The 27,282-nt window shown below is 42.9% G+C and overlaps 1 protein-coding gene and 1 long non-coding RNA gene across 2 annotated transcripts; one reads left to right on the top strand and one right to left on the bottom strand.

Annotated features, from left to right (window-relative positions):
* Positions 1-404: 404 nt before the first annotated feature.
* LOC106608860 (uncharacterized) lies at positions 405-12,044 on the bottom strand. The gene is made up of 4 exons (XR_001329598.2): positions 11,766-12,044; positions 4,901-4,980; positions 1,078-4,504; positions 405-851 (listed from the first exon to the last, which is right to left on the bottom strand). It is a non-coding gene; the product is annotated as an uncharacterized lncRNA (long non-coding RNA).
* Positions 12,045-12,426: 382 nt separating this feature from the next.
* On the top strand, positions 12,427-27,105 carry LOC106608859 (thioredoxin). Its single transcript, XM_014207041.2, has 5 exons — positions 12,427-12,661; positions 18,146-18,250; positions 25,537-25,602; positions 26,464-26,529; positions 26,700-27,105. The coding sequence occupies exons 1-5, from the start codon at positions 12,638-12,640 to the stop codon at positions 26,763-26,765; spliced, it is 327 nt and encodes a 108-aa protein (XP_014062516.1). The 5' UTR covers positions 12,427-12,637; the 3' UTR covers positions 26,766-27,105.
* The last annotated feature ends 177 nt before the right edge of the window (positions 27,106-27,282 follow it).

Genomic DNA, 27,282 nt, shown 5'->3' with positions numbered 1-27,282 from the left:
CCGCCACCATTCATCTGTACCTAGTGGTCTGGAGTGTAATTTCCCAAATATTACCATAATATAAGATCAACCCAAATTGGCTCCAACACTGGCGTTCACTGAACATTTAGTATTTGAAACTCAAACATTAATTTCCCAACTGCTTTTTCTATAATCCTACAGGGTCTTTATCAGTCTCCATACCTTATATTCCTATGGATGTCCACCATGGTATTTGGCAGATGGTATTTGAAAACTGATCTGGTTTAGAAATCAAACTCTGGTTCATATTGCAGAGTACATTGTACAACTGTTAAGATTGTATTGCAAGGTATGTTATTTGTGTAGGCTATGCCATATGTATTGGCTAATATGCATATGCAGCTTTCGTTTTTAAACCTCAATTTTAGCATATGACACATTTATCAACATACTTTTATTCGGGTTCTATGCAAAGTATATCATTGAATGTTTCTTTAAGCCTGCAGCTAGTTACTTAAAATTAGACAATCATGCCAAAACATGATTAAAAATGTTTTATTCACTGACAGAGATAGCTAGCTAATAAAACGCAACTTGACATTTACACAGTAGCTGGCTAGGCTAGTCAAACTAACATTGGCCTCACTTTCAATAAATTGGCTAAATGGCTAACGGAGTACCTCTTCATACGATCAAGACAATTCGTATTGCATGCTGCATATTTTAAGTGCACTCGGTACCATATCGGTTTTCGAGTCAAATTATTTGAGTCACAAGCAAGTTCTAAGTCTCAAGTCGAGTCCCAAGTAGAATGGGTCGAGTCTCCAGTAGAATGGGTCGAGTCTCCAGTAGAATGGGTCGAGTCTCCAGTCACGTCCAGGTCTTGCATTCTAAGAGCAAGTTAAGTCAGGCCACAAGTTAAGTCAAGTATAAAAAATCTATACAGGCAATGACTTGTTAAACTACAAATCTTTGTCTATTAATTGAGGCTACCAGATAGAGCTTTTCATTATTTTGTCTACAACACATTTTGGTTATGTAATTAATTTTAACAAATTCCAAATGCAAGTTTCATAAGTCGGCCTTAATGATACATTTCAAGCAATTTTGACTTACCAAAAGACCAGCAGTCCTATGCTAGTAATTGTTGCTTTATGCTGCATTGCTGGTGAGCTTGCAAAGTAAAATGTTCATGTTCTTGATCAACATATTCAAAAATAATTTGGAGCTGCATATTAATTTATGGCAATCCTCTCTCCCTACAATTTTCAGTTCGCGCTGAACCCGATCCAAAAGCTGTACAGCAAATCAACTGTTTAAGAATAGATAAGGCGTGGTAATGAGGTATCAGGGTTGGAGATAAACAAAAGGTCGTCAGCATATAGCGAGACTTTCTGATCTAAGCCTGTCCTGAGTATACCTTGAATCGCATTATTAATGCGCAATACGACGTTGAGGGGCTCGATTACAAAAAAAACAGCCTTGTCTGGATCCACAGTGCAAGGGAAAATAGTCAGAGGACAAGTTATTAGTCCGTACTGAAGCAATGGTTGAGAAATAAATCATCTTTATCCAAGCAATGAATTTGGGACCAAAGCCAAATCTTCAAAGCGGTCAAAAGCTTTTTCCGCATCGAGCGCGACCACCACCTCCGGGTTCCCCCGACGCTGGGGAGTACAGTATATTCATAAGGCGTCTAATATTGAAAAACAAATGCCTATTTCGTATAAAGCCAGTCTGGTCAGAGTGTATTACTTGGTGCAGCGAGCCTTCAATACGGATGGCTAAGAGCTTGGCTAGGATTTTGTAGTTGCAGTGTAAAAGTGAGATGATGATAAGATCCACATTCCAGGATGTGATAAGATCCACATTCCAGGGGATCTGTTTTTCTTTAATAGTAATGAAATGATAATACTGATAAAGACTAGGCGGTAGCTTTGATGTATTAAGGCACTCTGCAAATAATCAAGACAGGAATGGGCAAAGCAGACCGGAAAACATTTTCATTGCAGATACTGTAGTTGCAATCTCCATGTGTAAATTCTTCTTCTAAACCGTCATGGGAGTCTGTATCAATTGAAGGCATGTTCAGACGAATCGATCAACAAAGGGTCTTGAGGAGATTCGGAGGTGTATAGCGCAGAGTAAAATTGTTTGAATTGATCCATGATCTCTGTATGTATAACTATGGTAGCACCAGACAGGTCCTTATTTGTGGGATTAAACGTGAGGCCTCAGATTTACAGATCTGATGTGCAAGTAGTTTACTGGCATTGTCGCCTTGCTCATACACTCTGTATCGACCACATAAGAGTAATTGTTCAGCTTGTCTGGTAGAGAGCTCGTCAAATTCAGATCGGAGTAGCTGGCGTTCTTTATATAGATCAGAGGAAGGATTTGTGGCATACTTCTCATCCAATGTAGCTATGGCTTTGCTCAGGTCTCGAAGCCGCTGAGAGCGAGCTTTGTTTTTATTGGTTGTATAATAAATAATTTGGCAACGTAGGTATGCTTTGAAGGACTCCAATATGGAAGAGCAGGACATACCTGCGGTTGAATTAATTTCTAGGAATAAGGCGATTTCAGAAGAAATGAAATTGACAAACTCCTTATCTGAGAATAAAATGGAGTTAAGACGCCATTGATAACACATAGGAGGTTTCTGGGGAAACTCTAGTTCAAGCACTAATGGTGAATGGTCAGAAATGACAATACTCTCAAAAGTACAGGCAGGCGTTTTTTGTCCAAAAAGAAGTAATCAATGCGGGAGTGTTTGATGAACGTGAGAAAAAAAAGGAATACTGTCTAGGAAACGCCAGGCCTCACACATAGCATATTTCTGAATAAAAGATTGAATGAGTAGGGCACATTTAGATGGGCCTGTAGTTCTTTGTGAGGACTTGTCAAGAACTGGGGATATTGTACAGTTGAAATCCCCCCCTAAAATCAACAAATGGGAATCTACATTGGATATAGCAAATAAAAAGGTAGAAATTAAACGTGTGTCATCCCAATTGGGGGCATAAACACTAGCCAAAACTAGAGGGGTAGAAAAGTTTAACAGTTACTATGACGTACTGTCCCTTAGGATCAGCAGTAACCTCAAAAGCTACAAAGGGAGTAGATTTATCAACCAAAATGGCAGCACCCTTGGATTTACTATGAAAGTCTGAGTGACACAGTTGACCAACCCAGTCCCTGTGAATCTTAAAGTGCTCACCAGTCCTCAAGAAAGCCTCTTGCTAAATTTGCGTTCAAACCCTTTAAAATGTGTCAGCACCCTCTTGTTAGCCCATTTGATGTTCCATGAATTGTACTTGATGGTATTATTTCGGCCACCCTGAGCACTCCCGTTATACAACCCTGTCATTAGAGCATAGAGTGGAAAAACAATGAATAGCCAAAAACCCCAGGATAACTTATTACTCAGAGTAATAATGTACGGTATAAAATACTTGGAAAAAGTACAGGAAAAAAACTAAGACAGAATGACAACATTTGAACTGAACAATTCGAACTCCTTCCTCTCCCCACCCCAGACAATACCTCCCCAAATGAGGTACAAACATGTTTTCTTCACACAGTATGTGTGTGAGAGTGTGGTGTTAAACCCAAACCCACAGTCCCGCCACTTAAAGTAGCGTTCTGCGTTAATGAATCAAGCAGCAAAAAAAAAAAAGAAAAGTGAATCCCATGTCCAAACAAAATTTTAAAAGCACCAAATGTATAAAATTATATTCCCAGTCTTATAACAGGTATTGAGAGAGAAAATAAATAAAATGTACTAAGGCTCTCAGCCAAAAAACTCTCATTTGAAGTAAGCAAATTGTAGTAAAACATCCCCAGAAAAAAAATCTAGTTGGACGATGTGACAATGTACAGCCAAGACCACAAAACTACATCTGTGCAACATTGAACGTTTGCTGGGTATAAATTATGTTCAAAGCCTTCAACATTGAAGTAAAGACCCCCAAAAACATGTAGCCTCAGAACATTTACTGTTTACTGGGTCGAGACAAATGGATGTGGTAAACAAATAACCAAAAGTCAATGAGATAATATGTAAACATACTGAATAGGTCATTGAGACAGCATAGAAATAAAGGAATTACGTAAAACCTTAATAAAATGAAATAAAAATGACTGAATGCTTTTAAGGCAAGGACACTAGATGATCAAAACATTCGATCACATCAAATAAGCGTGAGTAGTAGCTCACCTGGGTTCGCCAACTCCCGAACTTTACAGGAACAGTACAGTTATAACTAAACATAGTTATACCACAGGTGGGCTACTACTTACTTACTATCCACAGTTAGGAAGCAACAGTTGCTGATCTATGAGCAAGTTCAAGACTTCTTGATGTGAGATGAATGTGAGCCATAGTCTCCTCCGGAGAATCAAAGGTCAAATCTTTTCCATTATGAGAAAGCCATAGATGGGCCGAGAATCGCATTCTGTACTTCACAGCTGGATGGTCCCGTGGTAGTTGTTTGGTCGGCCCGAAAGCTGCGCGCTGCCTCGACACAGTGGGGGAGTAGTCCTGGTTGATAGAGAAACTCTGTCATTGGCATATTAAGATGGCGCCGAAGAGGATGGCTGACGTTTTACATGCTCCTGACCAATTGTGCTATTTTGTTAGTTTTTTTGCTTTGTTTGTAACTTATTTTTGCATATGTTTTTATTTATCTATTTGACCTTTATTTAACCAGGTAGGCTAGTTGAGAACAAGTTCTCATTTACAACTGCGACCTGGCGAAGATAAAGCAAAGCAGTTCGACACATACAACAACACAGAGTTACACATGGAATAAACAAACATGCAGTCAATAATACAGTAGAAAAAGTCTATCAACAGTGTGTGCAAATGCGGTAAGATAATGTTGCTGTCTCTTTTGACCAAAAATAACTTCTGGACATCAGAACAGTGATTACTCACCACGAACTGGAAGAAACTTTTTCCTTTAACGAGTCCAACGAGAAGGATATACTGCTCTCCCAGAAACAGGCCCAAATCCCCTTCATTCACGTGAAGAAAAGACAAAGGAAAAGAGGACGCAGATCGGGCTGCCTTCTGAGAATCCGTAGGCTAGCGAGTAAACTCCCACTGCCATCCGTTCTACTTGCTAACATGCAGACATTGGAAAATCTAATTTTGGACCTACGATTACGATTATCCTACCAACGGGGCATTAAGAACTGTAATATCTTATGTTTCAGTGAGTTGTGGCTGAACGACGACACGGATAATATAGAGCTGGCGGGATTTTTCCATGCACCGGCAGAACAGAGATGCTAAGTCTGGTAAGACGAGGGGTGGGGGTGTGTCTTTTTGTCAATAACAGCTGGTGCGCGATGTCTAATATTAAAGAAGTCTCGAGGTATTGCTTGCTTGAGGTAGAGTACCTTATGATAAGCGGTAGACCACACTATCTACCAAGAGAGTTCTCATCTGTATTATTCTTAGCGGTCTATTTCCCACCACTGGCACTAAGACCGCACCCAATCAACTCTATAAGGCCTAAAGCAAACAAGAAAATGCTCACCCAGAAGCGGCGCTCCTAGTGGCCGGCAACTTTAATGCAGGCAAACTTAAATCCGTTTTACCAAATTTTCACATGTGCAACCAGAAGAAAACAAACTCTAGACCACCTTTACTCCACACACAGAGATGCATACAAAACTCTCCCCCGCCCTCCATTTGGCAAATCTGACCATAATTCTATCCTCCTGATTCCTGCTTACAAGCAAAAACTAAAGCAGGAAGTACCTGTGACTCGCTCAATATGGAAGTGGTCAGATGACGCAGATGCTACGCTACAGGACTGTTTTGCAAGCACAGACTGGAATATGTTCCGGGATTCATCCAATGGCACTGAGGAGTATACCACCTCAGTCTTCGGCTTCATCAATAAGTGCCTCGACAACGTCGTCCCCACAGTGACCGTACGTACATATCCCAACCAGAATCCATGGATTACAGGCAATATTCGCATCGAGCTAAAGGCTAGAGCTGCCGCTTTTAAGGAGCGGGACACTAATCTGGACGCTTATAAGAAATCCCACTATGCCCTCAGACGAACCATCAAACAAGCAAAGAGTCAATACAGGATTAAGATTGAATCCTACTACACCAGCTCTGACGCTCATCGGATGTGGTAGGGCTTGAAAACTATTACGGACTACAAAGGGAAATCCAGACGCGAGCAGCCCAGTGACGCGAACCTACCAGACGAGCTAAATGCCTTTTATGCTCGCTTCGAGGCAAGTAAAACTGAATCATGCACGATAGCACCAGCTGTTCTGGATGACTGTGTGATAACGCTATCGGTAGCCGATGTGAGCAAGACCTTTAAACAGGTCAACATTCACAAAGCCACGGGGCCAGATGGATTACCAGGACGTGTACTGATCACTGACAACGATGAGAGTTCCTTGGTGTCCACATCACCAACGAACTATCATGTTCCAAACACACGAAGACAGTTGTGAAGAGGGCACGACAAAATCTTTTCCCCCTCAGGAGACTGAAAAGATTTGGCATGGATGCCCAGATCCTCAAAATGTTCTACAGCTGCACCATCGACAGCATCCTAACCGGTTGCACCACCGCCTGGTATGGCAACTGCTCGGCATCTGACCGTAAGGCGCTACAGAGAGTAGTGCGTATGGCCCAGTACATCACTGGGGCCAAGCTTCCTGGCATCCAGGACCTATGTAATAGGCGGTGATAGAGGAAAGCCCATAAAATTGTCAAAGACTCCAGTCACCCAAGTCATAGACTGTTTTCTCTGCTACTGCACGGCAAGCGGTACCGGAGCGCCAAGTCTAGGACCAAAAGGCTCCTTAACAGCTTCTACTCCCAAGCCATAAGACTGCTGAACAATTAATTAAATGGCTACCGGACTATTACATTGACCCCCCCCATTTGTTTTGTACACTGCTGCTACTCGCTGTTTATTATCTATGTATATAACCTTGTTATTGTGTTGCTTTTTATTGTTTTTAACTTTAGTTTATTTGGTAAATATTTGCTTAACTCTTCTTGAACTGCACTGTTGGTTAAGGGCTTGTAAGTAAGCATTTCACGCTAAGGTCTACACTTGTAGTATTCGGCACATGTGACAAATAAAGTTTGATTTGATAGCTCAGAGTGGTATTGCGGGCTCGTCTGAGAATCTCCATCTTCTCATGGAAAAAGTGCACTCGAAAAATGATGTCACGGGGCCTCTCACTGTCCCAGAGCTTTGGGCGCAGTGACCGGTGGGCACGATCAATCAGGGGTTTCTCATCCATGGCGAGAACATCTTTCAGCAGCCTGGAGATGAAATCTGTGGTGCGAGGCATTTCTGCTGACTCTGGGAGCGATACCAGTCTCAAGTTATTGCGGAGAGAAAATCCCTCAACGTTCACACAGCTCTCCTGTACCTTTTTCAGATCTGCAGCCAGGCGTTTCACGTCAGCCTCCAAGGAGGTAGTCAGGTTGGAGACACTGGTAGCAGAGGTCTCCAGTGCTGCAATCATCATGGTGTGCAACTCTGTTGTTTTGAGTGACAGCTGGCACCGTCTCGTTTCACAGGATAGTTAAATCTGCTTTTAAAGTATCACAAACCTCTTGTATTCGGACCTCAATCGTAGCAACTACCTCTGTTTTCCTTTCAACTATCTCTGAGCGTGGTAGATTGATGGCCTCGAGATTTTTCATTTCAGCGCCACCAGGCAAAGCCACACCCCTGGGTAAAGTGCGAGTGTCTAGGCCCTCAGACTCAGGAGAGGGCGGTGATAAAAATGTGTCTTGTAGGCCGGGTTTTCTCAAAGTCATGTTTTTGGCCTTATGTTTCGTCGACATGCAGACATTTGAAAGCAAAGTAGTCTTGGGTATTACAGAAAAGGATCACCAAACTAATATTTGAAAATAAATATGGTTTTGCTGTAAAATGCACATAAACTTTAAGAATAATGCGGGAGCAAATGGAAAACACGTCAGTCGCACATTGCGCCGGTTTTCAAACTTTTTGACCCTTGACCCCCAACAAGGAGTGGTTCAAAGCTTGCGACCCCTGCAGCATACACATGCACACCGGGCGAACACGCATGCACAATCCCCGCGCAAATGTAGCCTGCCATTACAGCCATAAACGGTGATGCATTTTCAAAACGTAAGTACAGAAATAAACCGCGTTTTACACATGCATTTTAAAGTCAAAGTCATTCATGTTAGCAGTAATTAACAACTAGGAATATCATGTCACATCGTTACTTCTCTGGAGTCAAGAGCAAGCAGGATCATATGGCCTACCTGTATGCAACGGAGGTTGCAGGATTGGATGGAAAGTATGATCTATCTGTAGGCTTTTTCTTCTCACAAATATTGTAATTAATTTGGCAGAATATATCTTCACCCCATATGTATTGAAGGTAGTGCGATGTTACAGCTGTCTTTAGACATACAGTGCATTCGGAGAGTATTCAGACCCCTTGAATTTTTCCACATTTTGTTACAGCCTTATTCTAAAATGTATTATATTTGTATTAATCTACACACAATACCCCATAATGACAAACACGTTTTTGATTTTTTGCAAATGTATATATAAAAAAAGATATCACAGTTATGTAAGTATTCAGACCCTTTACTCAGTGCTTTGTTGAAGCACCTTTGGCAGCGATTACAGTCTCAAGTCTTCTTGGGTATGACGCTACATGTTTGGCACACCTTTATTTTGGGAGTTTCTCCCATTGTTCTCTGCAGATCCTCTCAAGCTCTGTCAAGTTGGATGGGGAGTGTCGTTGCACAGCTATTTTCAGTTCTCTCCAGAAATGTTCGATCGGGTTCAAGTCCGGGCTCTGGCAGGGCCACTCAAGGACATTCAGAAACTTGTCCCGAAGCCAATCCTGAGTTTTAGAAGTGCTTAGGGTCGTTGTACTGTTGGAAGGTTAACCTTCGTCCCAGTCTGAGGTCCGGAGCGCCCTGGAGCAGGTTTTCATCGAGTATCTCTCTGTACTTTGCTCCTTTTATCTTTCCTTCGATCCTGACTAGTCTCCCAGTCCCTGCCACTGAAAAACATCCCCAGAGCATGATGCTGCCACCACCATGCTTCACAGTAGAGATGGTGCGAGGTTTCCTCCAGACGTGACGCTTGGCATTCAGGCCAAAAAGTTAAAAATCTTGGTTTCATCAGATATTCATGTTTCTCATGGTCTGAGAGTCCTTTAGGTGCCTTTTGACAAACTCCATGCAGGCCCTCATGTGCCTTTTACTGAGAAGGGTCTTCCGTCTGGTCATTCTACCATAAAGGCCTGATAGGTGGAGTGCTGCAGAGATTGTTGTCCTTCTCCCATCTCCACAGAGGAACTCTGTCATCGGGTTCTTGGCACCTTCCTGCCCCCCCCGATTACTCAGTTGGCCGGGCAACCAGCTTTAGGAAGAGTCTTGGTGGTTCCAAACTTATTCCATTTAATAATGATGGAGGCCATTATGTTCTTGGGGACCTTCAATGCTGCAGACATTTGTTGGTACCCTTCCCCAGATCTGTGCCTTGACACAATCCTGTCTCGGAGCTCTACGGACAATTCCTTCCTGATTACCTCCCCTACATCTGTCACTCCCCTTGGCTCTTTCTTCAGGCATTACTGACTCTGTTTCTGTTCCTGTGTCTCATGTCTTTACGCTACTCATGTTTCTTGTTTTGTTCCATGTTTCATTTATTTATTAATTTCACTCCCTGTAATTGCTTCCCGATTCTTAGTGTACATGTTACAATAATAAATTCAACCACACCTTTGTTTTATCACAAAGCCAGATAGCAACCTCTGTACAGTGAAGTCCAGAAAGCATATTGCATGTACAGTAACAGACATGACCTACAGCATGGTCAAGCAAGTTAATGTTTCGGACCACTAAACGACAGAGTTACCGCAAGTTGCAAAGGAAACAGGAGCTGCCTCCACTATTCCAGCACCATTTCAACTTCAACATTTCAACCTCATCAAATCACCTCTGCTTAGTCTAATACAGTGACAAACGGTCTATCACTCTGTCATACAGTACACATTTTATTTTGTTGTCCTGTGCAAATAGGGTTTAGGACTAGTATTACTATAGCATTACTAACTTTGGTTATGTGCTGTAATTACTCCCCCAGTATGTCAGTTTTTCCAGTGGATGATTTGGAAGGGATCAGTTTTTCCAAACTGCCCCTGAAATCATTTTTTTCCCTCATTCAAACTTGAACTTCATGAAGGAAGCCTGGAGGCTCTTCTGGGCGTGAAGATATTTCACGTCTAGGAATAGATGGCCTTCAGTTCGGAGAAAGTCAAAGTAATAATGCATATCAAATGCTTAAAAACCATGACCCGTAACCTATGCAGACATTTAATTACAAGACGTATTTGGCAATTTATCAATTCATTGGCACAAAAAAAAAAGTTGAGCTCAAGTTATTTTTATTTTCTAACAAATTGAGTCCAAGTCGTGACACCTGTTAATCTTATTTCAGTCTGGCCTCCCGGGTGGCGCAGTGCTAGCTGTGCCACCAGAGATTCTGGGTTCGAGCCCAGGCTCTGCCGCAGCCGGCCACGAGCGGGAGGCCCATGGGGCAGCGCATAATTGGCCCAGTGTCGTCCGGGTTAGGGAGGGTTTGGCCGGCAGCGATGTCCTTGTCTCATCGCGCACTAGCGACTCCTGTGGCGGGCCGGGCGCAGTACACGCTGACCAGGTTGCTAGGTATACGTGTTTCCTCCTACACATTGGTGCAGCTGGCTTCTGGGTTGGATGTGTGTTGTGTCAAGAAGCAGTGCGGCATGGCTCTCGACCTTCGCCTCTCCCGTGTCTGTACGGGAGTTTCAGCGATGAGACAAGACAGTAGACATTGGATACCACGAAATTGGGGAGAAATACCATGAAATTTTGGAGAATTTTTTTAACAAAAATTCTTATTTCAGTCTTTGGGAGCTAGATATGTTCGTCTTCATCAGACAGTAGCTTGCGTTTTCAATAGAGGCTGCATATACGTTGTAGATGTATGCAGCCAATGTCCTGCTTATATCACGAGGGGTACGTACGGGAGTTCTGATTGGTTCCAAGTTTAACATTTCGGCAAATTTGCCCGAAGACAGTGTTCCAACAAATAAGAATGTTTTACTGTCAAAAACCAAAGAAATCTGCTCCTCCTCCCTCGACAGGGATAGATCAACTTCACTATTTTCGGCTTCGGCCCACCAACTACTAGTAGGACAAGGTTGTGTATTTGCAGCCATTTCAGCAGGTTTTCGGAGTCGAGTCGACTCCTAAAACATCTCGCTTCGCCTCTTCTACTACTACTGTAATTGAGTGACACGGCCCACCTACATTAACGTCCGGTAATACAAAATTGTGAAAAATAAAAATTACCCTGCAGCCAACAATTATCCCTCACAACAACAAAAAACAAACACCACCCAATTCCACTATTTAACCCTATCTAATCCTACTCCTCCTCTGGGAGGACAGAACACTACCACACAACACCCCCTGGAAATCATCTGCAGTAAAACCTGTCAATCCCAAGCACTTCTCTGCAGCAGCCACCACAACCTATTTTCTGTAGTTAACAACAATGGCTATGAATGCTTAGAAACCCACCTTACTGAAGCACATTATTCCCATCCCTCTCTATTGGTCTCTGCCTACTCACAGGTATAGTCACAGGAATCCTCTCAGAATCCCGCACCCTGTACCCATCTTCCGCTACCACTCTCTTCACTGTTTCAGCATACGACATTTTCTGTACTACTGTTACCCTGGCAACCTGCCTTTCTCTCACCTGACACCTCCGATCTCCAGCCACAATTTACACACACATACAACTTTCTCCACCGATACTTCTCACGTTCCTTCGTCTCATGCTCTCCTGCACACTTCTCGCCTCTTCCTCTCTGTTTACTTTCACACCTGACAAGCAAATCCTAATGCCGCGTTCACATACTAGTCTGAGGTAGGAAACTCGGAAATGTCCGACATGCTAACTGGTTCAACGCGGCACGTGTATAACTACCAGTTAGAAAATACATTTCCGAGTTTCTGCTTCCGATTAGAACATGAACGCTGCATAAATCCAGAGTCTGCGCATTGACTTTCCCAGCTCCAACGCTATTGGACACGTTATTGGACGCTTCTGAATCACCGGGTCTCTCAACCAATCCCATGCCCGTAGTAAACCAGGAATTTGTCGAGTCACGGTGACTTGTAAAATAAACTTCTGTACATGTTACCAAACTACACAACATGCAGTATTCATTAATCTCCCGTGAGCAGATGAGATTAAGTATTTATACTATACTGTTTCAAACCAAGTATGATCAATTTTGATTCATGTTAGGAAAAACTATAAACTACCCCATCCACATGACCCAAGTAATTTGCATACTTGATTTGCAGACTACACATAAAATATGAAAATTACATAAAACATTTCAATAACGACAATTTCCGAAAATGTGTCCTATACATTGCATGTAGCAGATGCTACAATATTTTTATGTATCATCCCGATCAAAAAGTTTGTTAATGTTTGACCTCGAAGGGCAGGGCTTATGAGCGGCGTTTATAAGCCCAGCCCGTCAGTTTTTTGTCACACTTCACCCAGGAAACTGCTAGCTTCTATAGTCGTGTGCTGTTACTTAGTGTACTGTCAACATGATTCTTGTCATTGACGATAAGGTAAGACATATTCAGTTTGGTCGTTTTGAAGTGTTTAGAGCATTTAGATTAGAGTGTTGTCGTCGCCGCGCCTGTCATCAAATGTTAATTCCTAGTTTACCGCTAACTAGCTGTTTGAATGTCATTTGTTATGGGTGTAAAATGGCACGTTGATGCCATTTTACACCCATAACACTAGCTAGCTACCTAAGGACCAATGAAAAGTGTTAATCTCGATAGTTTGCGGGCCAAATCTCTACATGGCTAGATCAAATGTTTTTGTTTGGGCGAAAAGACCAAATTCACATAGAAATGGGAGTTATAAATCTGTCACTCATTGAGAGCAAGTCTAAAAAGCTTTAGATCCCTTGTATGTGGTCTATGCTTCCCGTTAAGTTTTCGCATCCTTCACTTTCAGTTTTGTAGCCTACACCAGCTTCAAACAGGTGAAAAATACAATATTTTTGGTTATAGAAAATATATTTCACAGCAGATGGTACAATGATTCTCTACGCTAGCTTGTTTTGTCACAAACTGAAATTAGGCAAACTAATAAAAAAAATAGGGGGTGGATCAGCTTTAATATTGCAAATTGTCGTTTCCATCAATTGTCTGCATTTCCAATCACCCATATATTTAAAAAAAAATCTATTTTCACCTAACCCTACCAGCTTTTCCCTAATTGGAGTAAACTAATGGACAACAACATGTGGGCTTCTACTTAAGTTTATACACATTTTAGACTCAGTGTATTTTACAATAGTTAACTTTTGTTTGTTTTTTAATCCCATTCTTCAGCAACTCTGCCATCTCTCTGAAAACCATCCAGTTTTGATTTATATTTGCCAAATATTTTTAACTGTGCTGTTTCACAGGAGTTGTGAACATGCATGCATTTTATGGACACAGTATATTTTACATTAGTTATCTTGTTGTTTTTAGTCCCACCCTTCAAGCTCCACTCAATTAGGCAAACTGTTAGATTTCTGCATAGTGCATTTTACCCTTTTAGATGTAAGATCCCCAAAACAAGGAACCTTACATCTAAGAGTTCTCGTACCGGTTCCGACTGACGTTTTTGCTTATGAATTGATTTGTGGGCACCATAGATCGAAATGGCTTGTATTGAGTGATAACTCAGTTTGTGGGAACCAGGGCTTTTATTTTCTGAGCCTGTGTGATGTAGATGTGAAATCTGAAACCACTTGAAGCTGGGATGTCTCTCATACCATTTCATTCCCTCTGACTCCCAAATCAACTCCTGGCTGAACCCCACATCGCAGGGCAGAGTGGTTTCATAGCGGCAGCACATTTAGTGATTGATTTTTTATAGCCATTCATCTAAAATAATTCAGAGATTTTTAAAACAACACTTTCTGTTTGTCATAGACTGACAAGATAAATGAGATGAAAGGTGAGTTTCTAATGAGTTCAGGAAGCCAAGATCTGGGATATGTTCACAGCGATTGGGGCAGACCTTTTGATCAAGAGACCTGTAGAAAATATGCATGTCTTCTTTAACATGATACATACAAATATGCATTTTACAGTTAAGGTGAAATCTTAGTTAATCATTTTTATAATTTGATTATACTAAACTCAGCAAAAAAAAGTCCTCTCACTGTCAACTGTTTATTTTCAGCAAACTTAACATGTATAAACATAACAAAATTCAACAACTGAGACACAAACTGAACAAGTTCCACAGAAATTGAATAATGTGTCCCTGAACAAAGTGGGAGTCAAAATCAAAAGTCAGTATCTGGTGTGGCCACCAGCTGCGATAAGTACTGCAGTGCATCTCCTCCTCATGGACTGCACCAGATTTGACAGTTCTTGCTGTGACATGTTACCCCATTCTTCTAGCAAGGCACCTGCAAGTTCTCTGACATTTCTGGGGGGAATGGCCCCTCTGATCCAACAGGTCCCAGACGTGATCAATGGGATTGAGATCCGGGCTCTTCTCTGGCCCTGGCAGAACCCTGACATTCCTGTCTTGCAGGAAATCACGCACAGAATGAGCAGTATGGCAGGTGGCATTGTCATGCTGGAGGGTCATGTCAGGATGAGCCTGCAGGAAGAGTACCACATGAGGGAGGAGGATGTCTTCCCTGTAACGCACAGCGTGGCGATAACCTGCAATGACAACAAGCTCAGTCCGATGATGCTGTGACACACCACCCCAAACCATGACGTACCCTCCACCTCCAAATCGATCCCGCTCTGAAGTACAGGCCTCAGTGTAATGCTCATTCCTTCGACAATAAACACAAATCTGACCATCACCCCTGGTGAGACAAAACCGTGAATTGCACTTTTTGCCAGTCCTGTCTGGTCCAGTGACAGTGGGTTTGTGCCCATAGGTGACGTTGTTGCCGGTGATGTAAGGCAGGTCCTCACCAGACAACAGCCCTACAAGCGCTCAGTCCAGCTTCTCTCAGCCTATTGCGGACAGTCTGAGCACTGGAGGGATTGTGCGTTCCTGGTGTAACTCGGGCAGTTGTTGCCTACCTGTCCCGTAGTGTGATGTTCAGATGTAGCGATCCTGTACAGGTGTTACATGTGGTCTGCCACTGCGAGGAGGATCAGCTGTCCGTCCTGTCTCCCTCTAGCACTGTCTGCAGTCCTCATGCCTCCTTGCAGCATGCCTAAGGCATGTTCACGCAGATGAGTAGGGAGCCTGTGGATCTTTGGTGTTTTTCAGAGTCGGTAGAAAGGCCTCTTTAGTGTCCTAAGTTTTCAGAACTGTGACCTTAATTGCCTACGTCTGTAAGCTGTTAGTGTCTTAACGACCGTTCCACAGGTGCATGTTCATTAATTGTTTGTGGTTCTTTGAGCAAGCATGGGAAACCGTTTAAACCCTTTACAATGAAGATCTGAAGTTATTTGTATTTTTACGAATTATCTTTCAAAGACAGGGTCCTGAAAAAGGGATGTTTCTTTTTGCTGAGTTTTTATATTTAGAAAGCATGTTATTTATACAATTTTGTTTGATGGGCAAGGCTATCAAATATTTCATTGTTTGATCATATTTGTACTGTGTACTTGAGCTTGTGTCCTCAATTGACTACACCTCAGGAATTTATAAAATGTTTTACCAGAAAAGGGAGATTTTTAACCTTTTGAGTATGCAGCCTTACTAGTTTTTATTATGGTCCTCATGATAAATCATTACTTTTGGGGATTATGTAGATTAACCAGTTTAAATGTGTGAAATTCGGATAGCCACGCTTGCTTCACCCTCATGTTGGTGCTAGCAAGCAGGCTAAGTAGAGCTAGGTATCAACAGCCAATCCAGTAGGGTCTGGGAACTATAGTGAGCTTTGATTGGTCAATAGTAACTCTGTCACAGAGTATTTGGATGAAGTTCAGCTTTCCTCCAACTTTGGTCATGCCCTATTCATGTCCCTCGCCAATGCCGGCATTGGCCAACGGTCCCTGCCCACTTTGCTTTCTTCAATGAAAATGAATGGGCTTCCGTTGTTTCATAACCCCCAATGTGCTATGTGGATCTCTTGTGTAATGTAGAAGGTGTAAAATAAAGGCCTGAAACTAGATACCATTATGCAAAATTCCCTTCTGTAGGATTGCAGGGAGAAATTACATGAATATTCATTACTCTCAATATAGAACCTGTCGGGTGATTGGTTGAGCCTTGAGTGAATGATGTCACTCTGAGCCCTTACCGTAACACAAAATAAGGTGGCTAATTTCTCTCGCGTCGGATCTGAAACCAGTAGTAACTACCAATTTAAATGACAGTTAATCTAAAATGAAAATACGAGTCTGACATTCCTGTGCCCCAATAACATTGTCACAGAGGAGCGCTTGCTAGCTAGTTACATTGTTTGATTCAAATCTGCCATTTTCTTATAACCGCTCAGCTAATTCTCAACGCTAGCTAACGTTAGCTAGACTCGGACGCTCATGGGGACATGCTAGGCTTCAGGAGCCTGCGGGTTAGATATGATTCCACCATGGGTGGCAACAACTGGCTACTATTCAACTCCTAGTTTATCCAGTGACCTTCACATTTAGGATAGCTAGTTGGCTAGCTAGCATTCTGTCTCTCACTGGCCATGCAAGTACGATCATGGCTATAGTAGAAGGGACCATGCAGTAGCCAACTAGCTAGCTAAGCTGGGTCTCTTGGCATCCACGATATCTACACATGGCAGCTCATGGGCACACATGCTATGTTAGACATGATTACACCATGGACAACAATAACCACAACATTTTGCCTACTCTACATACTGGTCTTAATGAGATGGGGTGGCGGGGGGGGAGTAGTTGATCACATGTCGCTTTGTTAACGCCAAAAGTGGCGACGTCACAAGCTCTAAATTTTCCCTGATAACCGGAACATCTGGTTGTTGGGGCTGGGCAGAAGCTAGCCCTTGATCATGACTCAGTTCCATTACACAAGTCATTGGACTAAGATGTCTTCTGTATGGCTGAGTTTTGATAAGTCTGAACATCAACACGCATTGCTTGCGGCACAATGTTGGAAGCATAAGGACCTTTCATATCGGCGAGCAATACTTTTCAAAAAACATTACATTGCTGCACACCTTTTTTTTTATAGGGTTAGTGTTCCCACATGGCCATATCTCCATGTTACAGCACGTGTTTCTGGAAGACCGAGGGACCATCGTGTTAATTAGGTATCTAGCATGCTCTGAACACCTGTGTGTAATGAAGAAGGCTGACAGAAATGTGTTGTCACTGAAATACTCTCGGCTGCAAATGTGATGAAGACGCTAAAAACCATGTTTGTTGCATTAATGACATAATTTTGATGGGAAATTAAATCCCTTTTACGTTTCTAGAACCGTATTGCAATTTAGAATCTAATCACACTTAGATGGAGTTTTTGGCTGCCAGTGCCAGTCTACCTCTCAATATATCCTATTAGGTCCTTGGACCTAAAGGAGTAACGGTAGGGTCCTTGCGTACTTCTTTGTCTAGGCAGAGGCTAGTCTTTGATTTCAGTGTTGAGCAGATGGCATCTGACCAAGGCAGTATGAATGGTGGTGTTAAAATAAGCTACCAATCAAGGCTCCTGGTCCAGCCTCAAACGAGTTGGCATATGAATTAGTGTGGGCTTTTAGTAGATTAAGACTCCCTTTGGAGAGGACTTGATCTGCTCAATCGAGCCTGAGGAGCATCGATGGTCAATTACAAGTGTGTAGGATAATTGAGAGCATAGTCAGTCGATTACTGACGTCTGTGGTGGTGATCTTGACATGGGATGAATGAATCCTCTGAAGTCATTGACTAAATCACAATCTTGTGTGGTCTTATAAGATGCACAGACATTTGCTTAGTCTACAGAGATGTGTGTACATTTTAACTTTATTTTTGACTGTCGTTGGATTAAGATGTTTCTTATTGTCCTGGCACTAAGCAAGGTCCTACTATCATGTTCCTGTCAACCAATAAAGTATTCTATATTCTCCATTGTTTGCCAATAACCTATTTATATACTCTATTGTTCTGTAGGATGACTTTCTCAATGCCCTGAAGGAAGCAGGAGACAAGCTGGTGGTAGTGGACTTCACAGCCACCTGGTGTGGCCCTTGCAAGAACATTGCTCCCTTCTTCAAAGTGAGTGGTCTACCAGCCTAGAGATGTCTGCGCCTGAAATGGCGACCTACTCCCTTGTACACTACTTTTGAAAAGCGTCCATAGGTCCACTATATTTACATTTTAGTCATTTAGCAGACGCTCTTATCCAGAGCGACTTACAGTAGTGAATGCATACATTTTTTATTCTTCTCCGTACTGGTCCCCCATGGGAATCGAACCCACAACCCTGGCATTGCAAACACCATGCTCTACCAACTGAGCCACACGGGACCATAGGGAGTAGGGTACCATTTCAGATGCAGAATATACACTAGATATACAAAAGTATGTGGACACCCCTTCAAATGAGTGGATTTGGCCATTTCAGCCACACCTGTTGCTGACAGGTGTTTAAAATCAAGCACATAGCCATGCAATCTCCATAGACAAACATTGGCAGTAGAATGGCCGTACTGAATAGCTCAGTGACTTTCAATGTGGCACCGTCATAGGATGCCACCTTTCCAACAAGTCAGTCAAATTTCTGCCCTGCTCGAGCTGCCCCGGTCAACTGTGTGGTTATTGTGAAGTGGAAAATTCTAGGAGCAACAATGGTAGGGCTCACAGAAAGGGACCCCTGAGTGTTGCTGCGCGTACCAGTAGTTTGTCCTTGGTTGCAACACTCACTACCGAGTTCCAAACTTCCTCTGGAAGCAAGCAACGTCAGCACCATAACTTTTTGGGAGCTTCGTGAAATGGGTTTCCATGGCCGAGCAGCTGTACACAAGCCTAAGATCACCATGCGCAATACCAAGTATCGGCTGGAGTGGCGTAAAGCTCGATTCTGTGCTTCCAACCTTGTGGCAGCAGTTTGGGAAGGCCATTTTTTGTTTCAGCATGACAATGCACCCATACACAAAGTGAGCTCCATATAGAAATGGTTTGTCGATCGGTGTGGAAGAACTTGACTGGCCTGCACAGAGCTCTGACCTCAACCCCATTGAACACGTTTGGGATGAATTGTAACGCCAACTGCGAGCCAGGCTTAATCGCCCAACCTCACTAATGCTCTTGTGGCTGAATGGCAGCAATTCCCCACAGCAATGTTCTAACATCTAGTGGAAAACCTTCCCAGAGGAGTGTAGGCTGTTATAGCAGCAAAGGAGGGACCAACTCCATATGAATGTTCATGATTTTGGAATGAGGTGTTTGACGAGCCGGTGTCCACATATTTTTGGTCATGTAGTGTATGTCTATGGGTCCATGATGATGATGTGTCCCTAGGATCAGTCCACTTCAAAAAGCTCAAGAAAGAGTATTTTGATACCCATCTCAGATAAGATTAGCATTCCTGCAACACTATTTTGTTGAAATATCATTTCATCAGAAATTAATCTAATTTCTTGCACCCAAATTGGCTTTTTTTTTTTTTTGTTGCTAGTATTGTTGCTATAATATTCAATAAATGTAGTACCTAAGATCTGATTTGGCCCAAACTTTTTTCTATTAATGAGTTTGACATGATGAATCCATTAAAATGGCCAATTTGGGTGTAATCAATTAACTGAACTTCTCAGATGAAATTATATTTCACATTTTATTTGTCACGTTCTGAATATAACAGGTGTAGACCTTACAGTGAAATGCTTACTTATAGGCCCTTAACACTTATTTTTCTTAACTGCATTGTAGGTTAATTAACCTCTCTGGGCAAACGTCCCACCCTAGTCAACAGCCAGTAGAATCCTGTGGCGCAATATTCAAATACCTTAGAAATGCTATTACTTCAATTTCTCAAACATATGACTATTTTAAAGACAAGACTCTCCTTTATCTAACCACACTGTCCGATTTCAAAAAGGCTTTACAACGAAAGCAAAACATTAGGTTACCCAGCCAGAAATAATCAGACACCAATTTTTCAAGCTAGCATATAATGTCACCAAAACCACAGCTAAATGCAGCACTAACCTTTGATCTTCATCAGATGACACTCCTAGGACATTATGTTATACAATACATGCATGTTTTGTTCAATCAAGTTCATATTTATATAAAAAAACGGCTTTTTACATTAGCATGTGACTAGCATTCCCCCCCGAACACTTCCGGTGATTTTACTAAATTACTCACGATAAACGTTCACAAAAAACATAATTATTTTAAGAATTATAGATACAGAACTCCTTTATGCAATCGCGGTGTCCGATTTTAAAATAGCTTTTCGGTGAAAGCACATTTTACAATATTCTGAGTAGATAGCCCGGCCATCACAGGCTAGCTATTTTGATGCCCACCAAGTTTGGTACTCACCAAACTCAGATTTACTATAAGAAAAATTGGATTACCTTTGCTGTTATTCGTCAGAATGCACTCCCAGGACTTCTACTTAAACAACAAATGTTGGTTTGGTTACAAATAATCCATAGTTATATCAAAATAGCGGCGTTTTGTTCGTGCGTTCAAGACACTATCCGAAGGGTGACGCGCCCGGTGCGTATCGTGACAAAAAATTTCAAAATATTCCATTACTGTACTTCGAAGCATGTCAAACGCTGTTTAAAATCAATTTTTATGCGTTTTTTCTCGTAAAATAGCGATAATATTCCGACCAGGAGTCGTTGTTTTCGTTCAAAGACTGAGAAAGTAAAATGGACTCTTCACGTGCATGTGCGCGCCCGTCTCATTGTTCTCAGATCGACCACTTACCAAATGCGCTACTGTTTTTCAGCCAGTAACTGCAGAGTCATCATTCAACGTTCTGGCGCCTTCTGAGAACCTATGGGAGCCTTAGAAAGTGTCACGTTACAGCAGAGATCCTTTGTTTTGGATAGAGATGACAAAGAAGGCCAAGAAATGGTCAGAGAGGGCGCTTCCTGTTTGGAATTTTCTCAGGTTTTGGCCTGCCATATGAGTTCTGTTATACTCAGACACCATTCAAACAGTTTTAGAAACTTTAGGGTGTTTTCTGTCCAAATCAAACAATTATATGCATATTCTAGTTACTGGGCAGGAGTAGTAACCAGATTAAATCGGGTACGTTTTTATCCGGCCGTGCAAATACTGCCCCCTATCCCCAACAGGTTAAAGAGCAGCAGTAAAATAACATTAGCCAGGCTATATACAGGGGGTACCAGTACAGAGTCAATGTGTGGGAGTACAGGTTAGTCGAGGTAATATGTAGGTAGTTATTAAAGTGACTACGCATAGATAATAAATAGTATGGGCCTCCCGAGTGGCGCAGTGGTCTAAGGCCACTAGAGATTCTGGGCTCGAGTCCAGGCTCTGTCGCAGCCGGCCACGACCGGGAGACCCATGGGGCGCCGCAAAATTGGCCCAGCGTTGTCCGTGTTAGGGGAGGGTTTTGGCCAGGAGGGATGTCAATGTCCCATCGTGCACTAATGACTCCTGTGGTGGGCCCGGTGCAGTGCACACTGATATGGTCGCCAGGTGTACGGTGTTTCTTCCAACACATTGGTGCGGCTGGCTTCCCTGGTTAAGTGGGCGTTGTGTCAAGAAGCAGTGCGGCTTGATTGGGTTGTGTTTCGGAGGACGCATGGCTCTCGACCTTGGACTTCCGAGTCCGAACAGGATTTGCAGCGACGGGACAAGACTAATGACCAATTGGATGCCACGAAATTGGGGAGGAAAAAGGGAGTAGAAAATTAAAGGGTAGCAGCAGTGTAAAAGAGGTGGGACAATGCAAATAGTCTGGGTAGCCATATGATTAGTTGTTCAGGAGTCTTATGGCATGGAGGTAGAAGCTGTTGAGAAGCCTTTTGGACCTGGACTTGGTGCTCCAGTACTGCTTGCTGTGCGGTAGCAGAGAGAACAGTCTGACTAAGGTGGCTGGAGTCTTTGACTATTTTTAGGGCCTTCTCTTACACCGCCTGGTGTAGAGGTCCTGGATGGCAGGAAGCTTGGCCCTAGTGACGTACTGGGCCGTATGCACTACCCTATGTGTAGTGCCTTGTGGTCGGAGGCCGAGCAGTTGCCATACCAGGCAGTGATGCAGCCAGTCGGGATGCTCTCGATGGTGCAGCTGTAGACATTTTTGAGGACCCATGACAAATCTTTTCAGTCTCCTGAGGGGGAATAGGCTTTGTCATACCCTCTTCACAACTGTCTTGAGGTGTTTGAACCATGATAGTTTGTTGGTGACGTGGACACCAAGGAACATGAAGCGCTCAACCTGCTCCAGTACAACCCCGTTGATGATAATGGGAGTGTGCTCGGTACTCATTTTCCTGTAGTCCACAATCATCACCTTTGTCTTGATCACGTTGATGGAGAGGTTGTTATCCTGGCACCACACGGCCAGGTCTCTGACCTCCTCCCTATAGGTTGTTGTCGGTGATCAGGCCTACCGCTGTTGTGTCATATGCAAACTTAATGATGGTGTTGGAGTCGTGCCTGCCCGTGCAGTCGTGAGTGAACAGGGAGTTAAGGAGGGGACTGAGCACGCACCCCTAAAGGGGCCTCCATGTTGAGGATCAGCGTGGCAGATGTTGTTACCTACCCATACCACCTGGGGGTGGCCCGCCAGTTGCAGAGGGACATGTTTAGTCCCAGGGTCCTTAGCTTAGTGATGCGCTTTGTTGGCACTATGGTGTTGAATGCTGAGCTGTAGTCAATTAGTAGAATTCTCACATAGGTGTTCCTTTTGTCCAGGTGTGGAGTGCGATTTGAGATTGCATCATCTGTGGATCTGTTGGGGCAGTATGCAAATTGGAGTGGGTCTAGTAGTTCTGGGATAATGGTGTTGTGAGCCTTGACCAGCCTTTCAAAGCACTTCATGGCTACAGACGGGAGTACTACTGGTTGGTAGTCATTTAGGCAGGTGTTCTTGGGCACAGGGACTATGGTGGTCTGCTTGAAACATGTTGGTATTAGACTCTGTCAGGGACAGGTTGAAAAATGTCAGTGAAGACACTTGCCAGTTGGTCAGTGCATGCTCGGAGTACACGTCCTGGTAATCCGTCAGGCCCTGTGGCCTTGTGAATGTTGACCCAGTTTTAAAGGTCTGACTCATGTCGGCTGCGGGGGAGCGTGATCACAGTCGTCCGGAACAGCTGATGCGCTCATGCATGCTTCAGTGTTGCTTGCTTCGAAGCGAGTATAGAAGTGATTTAGCTTGTCTTGTACGCTCGTGTCATTGGACAGCTTGCGGCTGTGCTTCCTTTTTGTAGTTTGCAAGCCCTGCCACATCCCCCGAGCATCGGGGAGATGGTGTAGTACAATTAAATCTTATTCCTGTATTGACGCTTTGCCTGTTTGATGGTTCGTTGGAGGGCATAGCGGGATTTCTTATAAGCTTCCGGGTCAGAGTCCCGCTCCTTGAAAGCGGCAGCTCTACACTTCAGCTCAGTGAGGATATTGCCTGTAATCCATGGCTTCTGGTTGGGGTATGTACACATGGTCACTGTGGGGACGACGTCAGCGACGCACTTATTGATGAAGCCAGTGACTGATGTGGTGTACTCCTCAATTCCATTGGAAGGATACCGGAACATATTCCAGTCTGTGCTAGCAAAACAGTCCTGTAGCTTAGCATCTGCGTCATCCGACCACTTCTTTATTGACCGAGTCACTGGTGCTTCCTGCTTTAGTTTTTGCTTGTAAGCAGGAATTAGGAGGATAGAATTATGGTCAGATTTGCCAAATGAAGGGCGAGGGAGAGCTTCGTACGCGTCTGTGTGGCGTAAATGTGGTCTAGAGTTATTTTGTTTCTCTGGTTGCACATTTAACATCTTGGTAGACATTTGTAAAAAACTGATTTAAGTTTCCCTGCATTAAAGTTCCCGGCCACTAGGAGTTCTACCTCTGGATCAGTGTTTTCCTGTTTGCTTATGGCTGTATACAGCTCCATGAGTGCAGTCTTAGTGCCAGCATCGGTTTGTGGTGGTAAATAGACAGCTACGAAGAATATAGATACTCTCTAGGTAGACGGTGTGGTCTACAGCTTATCATGAGATCCTCTACCTCAGATAAGCAGAACCTTGAGACTTCCTTAGATCTCATGCACCAGCTGTTGTTTGCAAATATACATAGACCGCCACCTCTTGTCTTACTAGAGGCTGCTGTTCTATGTTACCGATACAGTGTATAACCCACCAGCTGTATGTTGTTCATGTCGTCATTCAGCCACGACTCGATGAAACATAAGATATTACAGTTTTTAATGTCCTGTTGGTAGGATATTTGTGATTTGTATTTTGTGAGTAAGTGCTGTCATATCTAGAACCTCTTTTCGATCATAGGAGACGGTGGCAGAAACATTATGTACAAAATAAGTAACAAATAACGCGACATAACACAATAGCACAATTTGGTTAGGAGACAGTAAAACAGCAGCCATGTCCTCCGGTGCCTTTTTTTTTCTCTCAATAAAATATTGTAGGAATGCTAATCTTATCGGTTTCTAACTACAGAAATGATTTCCGAACAATCGGAGATGGTGGTTGTCATGGCTTTGCAGAAATTACATGGAACAACCGCCTCTGCTAGTTGTAGCTGTCTGATGTTCTCCAGTGAGAGGCCTCATGCCAAGTGGGAGTTGTCTGAAGCAGTTGGACTGAGCCAGAGAGATAATGGGGAAAACCCTGGTTGCATCCCAAATGCCACCCTATTCCCTACATAGTGCACTACTTTTGACCATGGTCCATGTGGGCTCTGGTCAAGGTAGTGCCCTATATAGGGAATGGGGTGGCATTTGGAACACTGACCCTGTCTCTGACTGAGCCCTGTGTTGTCTTGGTGACCATCGGGAGAGCCTCCTCAGGACTCAGCGCTTTGCACTTATCATGTGAAAGACCCATAATATGGTCTCTAACCAGAATGCTAATGAGCGATGGTGAATCAAAAGCCCACTGAGGATGTTCAGTAAGGCATAGCGTAGCAAAATATTTTGAAGTGAAACAAAATAAAAATGAGGTTTCTATTGGACAACTCCAGTAGTTTCAGTCCATTTGAACACGACTTGGGGCATTATAGCTTGGGGCAAAGTAAAGCATGTTCTCACCACTACCACAGCTGTAGATGTGATACTGCTGCCTGCAACCCATGTTACACTGACCCAATGGATGCATTGTCACCTCTGAAACTATTACATGGCACTAGTGGTAGTGTAAATCAAGTCCGCCACAAAAAACAATGGTGTGCGTCCTCTATCAATACCCCTTTTTGTATGTTATGTCTATCTATGAACACGAGCTGTTATGCCCAAGTCAACTGGTTGAGACTATACAGTACAGTATTAGGCCTGTTTTTCCATTGATGTTTTGCTGACCCATGACCTTTCGCCTCTGCTCTTTACCTCTGTACAGGGGCTGTCGGAAAAACCAGAGAACAGTAACGTGGTTTTCCTCAAGGTGGACGTTGATGATGCAGCGGTGAGTCACACAGCAGTGTCATCTGAATACAGATTAGGGGTGTGGACGCTTAAATGAAATTGGGAGCCTTTTAACGATTTGTAAGAAATCCCAAACTCTTGTCATCCGCGATGGACATGTCTATACTGTGGCCCTCCCCGCTCTCTCCATCCCTCGCTAGCTCGCTATGAACAATGGGAGTGTTTGTGTTGTCGGAAGTACGGCAGCTAATCGCATAGATGAGATATATTTTGGTAATCTGTATCTCACAATGTGTTGTCTAGCGATGCCTTGTATATTAAAGTGTAGTATTAGGCTATCAATGAGTATGGCTTGACTATTTCTGTCAAGCCATCTACGCATACATTAGCTAAATCCAACGTATGCGCCACACAACGCCCTGCAACTTCCTCTGCCACGCAATGCTGCAAGGCAAACTCGGTGTTCCATTGGAAATTAATGTACTTCTAGTGTACCAAAATGCAATGACGCTGTCTGTGTAATCGAGGCGTAAGATAGTCTTCATAGTGCCAGTGAATTCAATTTGAACATCAGCAAATTCATCAGTTTAATTAGTCTTAAGTTGTGCATGTAGCTTATTTAATGAAACCCTGGCTGGCTGTTGATGGCCTAGGTCGGGGCTCTCCAACCATGTTCTTGGAGAGCTACCTACTTGTAGTTAAATTGTTTGGTCTTCAACTGCAGTTGTAACTAACCAGATTATTTTACAAAATGAAGCTCGTCAACCAGCTAATTATTGTTTTTTTTTTAGACTGACTGTTTTTGGACTACTACCTTATCATAGTGCCTTATCCCCATGGATAAGGTGTTTAAAAACACAAGGGTCTGTTTTAAATCACCATTCACTCTCTGTTACTGTAGGATGTGGCCCAACACTGTGAAATCAAATGCATGCCAACGTTCCATTTCTACAAGAATGGGGAAAAGGTGGGTCTTTTCATCAATCTTTATGCTTTTTTTTTATGACTAAGACAATGTTAGATTTAGTACAGGCATAGTAGTATAGTGTTTATACTACTATACTAGCCCATGTTTTTTTTTAACCGTTGCTACAGTACATTGAAAGTGATTGTAAGTTCTCCTGGTGTCGTTCCCAGGTAGATGATTTTTCTGGGGCCAACCAAGCCACGCTGGAGGAGAAGATCAAGGCCCTGAGGTCATGAGGCTAATGCTGCCACTGACGCTGTAGAAAAACAACCACCAACCATGTCTATAAAACATTCCAACTCCCTCTCGATGGAAAGATTCCACCATATGTACAATCCAACATTCAGTAAAAAAAAGTACATCTTAATTATAGTATTTTTCTTCTAAATGTTCAGACCAAATCATGCTTCTAAATCCTCCAGTGTATGAGTATTATGTCATGTTATTATTCATCTCAGGAGTTTCTCTTTAATAAAAGGACCATATTATAAACCTGTTTTTAATTCTTAGAACTATGTTGTATTGTTTATATTCTGTTGTGTGGGTGCGTTCAATAAATTAAGATTCATTCTGAAATTTGGTTTTGAGTTCCCATGCTTCTTATGGATGAGTTAACGGACAAGATGGGGACACATACTGTAAGGGTTGCACTATGCATGCGGGTCTAGTGAATACTTGTCTATTTAACCTTCTAGATTAGAATGTTGAGTGCATGTGACATCTGGATGGTATGTTTATCTGGATTTAGTAGGC

This window comes from Salmo salar, chromosome ssa07 (assembly GCF_905237065.1).
Source record: "Salmo salar chromosome ssa07, Ssal_v3.1, whole genome shotgun sequence".
NCBI lineage: Eukaryota > Metazoa > Chordata > Actinopteri > Salmoniformes > Salmonidae > Salmo > Salmo salar.
The sequence above is the reverse complement of the archived record's forward strand: the minus strand, read 5'-3'. Positions and strand labels throughout refer to the sequence as shown.